At 39.3% G+C, this 4,584-nt stretch overlaps 1 protein-coding gene across 1 annotated transcript; it reads right to left on the reverse strand.

The window, feature by feature from the left end:
* Positions 1–402: 402 nt before the first annotated feature.
* Positions 403–868, reverse strand: LOC142163920 (putative histone H2A.2). Its single transcript, XM_075221074.1, has 2 exons — positions 792–868; positions 403–736 (listed from the first exon to the last, which is right to left on the reverse strand). The coding sequence occupies exons 1-2, from the start codon at positions 866–868 to the stop codon at positions 403–405; spliced, it is 411 nt and encodes a 136-aa protein (XP_075077175.1).
* Between the last annotated feature and the right edge of the window lie 3,716 nt (positions 869–4,584).

Consider the following 4,584-nt stretch of genomic DNA (forward strand, 5'->3'; position numbering starts at 1 on the left):
CCAAAAGACCAACCTCACCCCAAACCTTTTGAAATTTCACTACAGGAAAACTAACCGAAAATAGGTTTCACCGGCGATCTTCTTTCACTATTTCTATTTATTTTTTTTGCAAAGGCTATCTTCCAAAGTAGGCAAATGGGGATATGAGAAAATAAATTCTCCAAAAATTGCTGCAAATTCGGTAGATGTTTTGGATCTACGGCGACGGGGGATGTCATTGTTTGGATGAAGATATGGTGGGAAGGGTTCTGTTGCTGTGGGTTTTGGATTTTTTTTAATAGGAAAAAGAGTCACTTTCTATTATATTTCCAGGCACCATTACCGAAATTAGAAAACTAAAAATCTACATCCTACTACAAGAAGTAGTAACAATAAACTAGACAAAAGACTGCATAACCATATTTAACCCGTAGATAAGTTCTTATAGATATTCCTAGGCCTTCTTGGTGACTTGGTGGCCATGGGTGTAGATGCAGAAGCTTTCTTAGGCAACAAAACTGGGTTAATCTTTGGAAGAACACCTTCACTTGCAATAGTAATTCCACTCAGCAATTTTCCCAACTCTTCATCATTCCTCACAGCCAAAAGCACGTGCCTAGGAATAATCCTATTCTTCTTGTTATCTCTCGCCGCATTTCCAGCCAAATACAACACCTCAGCAGCAAGGTATATATTCAATAACAACAGCGAGGTAAATTGGAGCACCAGTTCCAACACGTTGAGCATAACGGCCCTTCTTCAGAAAATGAGCTATACGACCAACTGGGAATTGAAGATCATCTTTTACTTACTTGGTTACAAACTTCTTTCTTGGGCCTCCTTCTTTCCTTCCTCCAGCACCTTTGGTTGTCTTGGTTGCTGCATCCATTGCTAAGATTGAACTGTGAGCAAATTTTGAAGAGAGAGAAATAATCGGAAAAATACAAGCTTTTGGATTGTGATTTAAGTGTTTAGTGGGTTTTTGGGTTAAAATGGGGAGGATAGGAGTAACGCCAAGAAGGGAGGGAGATAGACAATGGGGGGGGGGGGAGGGGGCTTGTTGGGAGACAGAACGTAAGAGAAAAAGAAAAATCACCTATTTGATATTTTCTTTCTTTTTCTATTTGATTTTTTGCATTTTTCTTTTTCTTTTTTCCTTATTTTAATCATAAATAATTTACGTTCACGCTCCTTATACCCGTGAAATGCACGATTTTGTCCAGTTCAGCAATTGAGTTGCTACATAGACTTGATTAATGATCAGAGGGATTTAAAACATTAATTTTGAACAATTATAAGTGTCTAAATGAATCTTCTTTGTGTATAGGGATCAGGATGACAAACACGAATAAGTACAAGTGTCTATCAGGCTATTCTGCCTTAAATTAATGCTTATGTACTTTCCTAGTTGGAATTAATTACAGTAAATTGACTATTGGAATTTAATGTATATTCCTTTTTCCACCAGTCTCAAGGGGATGATCAATAGAGGTCACATGGATTTCTATATGTGAGTTCTTTTAATCTATAGTTATCGAATTTCTACAGTATTATTTGAACATCTTGATTCTTGCATGTTGGTTGATTTATCTTCTTTGTTTATTTTTTATCGGGATGCACACCGTATCATCTTTATTTGTGGATTGGAATGCACACTGCATCATCCTTATTTATGGATCGAGATGCACGCTGCATCACTTGTTGGGCAGGGGTGTATCGCCTACAAACCACTCTTTGCCCTTATTGACATATACTGTTTTTTACTTGGTTTATGTGTCATTGATGAGATACTTACTAATACTGAGGTTCTTTGTTGAAACTGAGATATTAGGCTGATATTTTCCAGATGTTGCTTTATTTGGAAATTTAGTGTTGTTACGCCTTTTCCCCTCCCTCGATCCCTGTCCCGTTGTACAGTATTTTCATAGATTATTTGGTATGATGGATTGTCCCGTTTCTTTGGGGCAGCCCTGAGCTGCCCGCTTACCAAGTCATTCGGACTTGACTCGTTTACTGAGTTGTCTATTTTCTTCGACACACTCCACACCCGGTACGAGCGCGCAGTATAGCTGATCCAAGGATACCATCCTCGGGAGTTCTGGTGAGACTCTATCTCTTCCATGGAGGCCATGTTATCCTTATTATACTATTTTACTATTTTTATCAGACTTTGTACTTTTGTTCATACATTGTATTTCATATTCTGTTATAGATTTTCGGATCACAATAATGTTTAGAACTTGTCCTTGTTTAATTCTATTGTTTCTTCTTCTTTTGGGTTGATCGTCCATATTCTTAACAAACACGGGAAGTGAGGGTTTACCGGATTGGGTTGGGGTTGGGTGCCGGCACAACGCGAAAAATCGGATCGTGTCACCCTACAACTTATATTTTTTGAATAAATATTGTAAATATGTAATATAGTTTTTGTGTAATCTAACAACATCTAAGCTACAAGCCGATTTAGGAATACCTTCAAAACAAGGATTATAAATCCCTTGACTATAAGTAACAAAAGCAGCAAATCTAGCAAATGAGAAAGGTAGACATCCTAAAGTAACCAACAATAACAGCAACAACCAACCTAGTATGTTCTCATAAGTGGAGTCTGGGGAGGTGATGTGTACACAGAACTTATCCCTACCTTGCGAGGTGTACGCAATCATTTTCGCTAATTTCTCACGATCCTTCATTTTATCATTTTTAAAAAGTCCACCAGTGGAAGGAATAATTCTCCTTTTGGAACTTCCAGTGCCCTCAACATCTTTCTGGATATCTATACCGTGTTTGTCTCATGTAGCTAGCAAGTGCACATATCCCACCTAATTTTTCCCCGATTTTATGGCTTATTTTCTCTCTACATGTGTTACAATTAACCTGCAACTCTAGTGCTTAAGAATCATGTGTGAACTATTTCCAAGCCTTACTTCTTCTTTTACGTGTCTTAAGAACGAGAGGATGTCGTAAAAAAGACTGAGCTGATTGATTAATAACAGGACTATCAGTATCAGGTGTAAGAGTTTCATCTACATCATCCTCTATACCAATATTATCTTGTAAATGTTCATAATCTACGTTAACAATTTTGTTTGGAATATGAGAACTACTAGAATCACCTCTTTCTCTTTGTATATGGGTAAAACCGAGTCCACTGAGCACCCTGATTTTCCGGTGAGACAAACAGAGCAGGGACGTGATCGTAAGGAATTGGAATCAGAGCAAGGAGCCCCTCATATCGGAGCTCGAGCAAAATACCTGCCCTCGAGGACATCGGGACAATGTCCTCTGGGTCTGGTTTGAGTCCCAAGACTTCGAAGAGCATTACCAAACAACCGCACACGACTAACAAAGGGCCATGATGCTCGTGCCCAACCGGATATCATGGCGTGTATCGGCAGAAACTTAGTAATTAGCAAAAAAGGAAGATTTTTACCTTTCTTAGGATTGTACTTAGGGTAAAACTCCCATACTATATAAAGGGGAAGCTTATTATTCATTAGATATACTGTAACACGCATATCATGGTAATATACTTCTGTTTTTGAAAGCTATTCAAAGTTCTTGTTCTTGTTCATAAGTTCTTCATAAGTGTTAACTCGGAACCGAAGGCGGGTCCCTCATTAAGTCTTTAACCGAGCTCGGACTTATTCTTATCATTGGTTTGGTCATTTATTACATTTTTTATTTGCTTAATCTAACGTCATTGATCACTTGTATTGAATTAACCCACATATCCTTAAATCCGCATATAAATTCAATTGTTATCCGTTTTTAAGGGTAAACAGTTTGGCGCCCACCGTGGGGCTAAGGATACTAATGGTAATTTGATACAAGTTTCCATAACACACTTTGTTTTACGCTTGTTCTTTGAGATTTTAATTTCAGGTCAATTTAAGAATGTTAAACTCTCATTCTGCTCACTTGAATGTTAATGCTGAGTCTGGCCACCAAGGCGAGAACAACAATATAGTGCCCAGCAATGAGGTGCCCCTTGTTGACCCAAACGGAGTCCCAGTCGCAGACCCAATCGATGCTAACTCACATGTAGCCATCAGTGCAAACTTGCCTACCGACCTAGAGAATAGTGTTTGCGGAGGAGCCCGATTAGTAACCTGGGGTACGCACGACGGTGAAGGCGATGGGATCAATTTGCGGGTGATCTTCGAAATATTACAAGCCCAACATGTGGCGATAGCCAGTTACAGAACCACAGCCGCGCCCCTAGCAGAGTTGAGCATGAACCATCCCAGGAAAATACCCGAAGAAATGAACAAACCACGGAAAGGCTGGGTGAAATTGAACTCGGGACCAACCCCAAAATAATAAAGATGCTTGAGTAACTGAAAAAGCACGTGGAATCGGGGGAAAAGAAGATAGAAGCCAACGACAAAAAAGTGGAGACCTATAACTCCAAGGTTGATCAAATCCCAGGAGCACTCCCGATATTGAAAGGCCTGAAGCCAATCCCAAAGAAGTTTTGTATGCCTGAAATTCCAAAGTATAAAGGAACCACGGATACAAATGAACATGTGACCTCCTACACGTGTGCCATCAAGGGAAACGACTTAGAAGATGACGAAATTGAGTCGGTTTTGCTGAAAAGGT

This window comes from Nicotiana tabacum, chromosome 9 (assembly GCF_000715075.1).
Source record: "Nicotiana tabacum cultivar K326 chromosome 9, ASM71507v2, whole genome shotgun sequence".
Classification (NCBI taxonomy): Eukaryota; Viridiplantae; Streptophyta; class Magnoliopsida; order Solanales; family Solanaceae; genus Nicotiana; species Nicotiana tabacum.

Excerpts from the sequence above, each read along its gene's own strand:
- LOC142163920 (XM_075221074.1), bottom strand. The coding sequence starts at position 868 with ATGGATGCAGCAACCAAGACAACCAAAGGTGCTGGAGGAAGGAAAGAA. Across the intron at positions 737-791 it reads AGAAAGAAGTTTGTAACCAA|AAGGGCCGTTATGCTCAACG; the intron begins GTAAGTAAAAGA and ends CATTTTCTGAAG.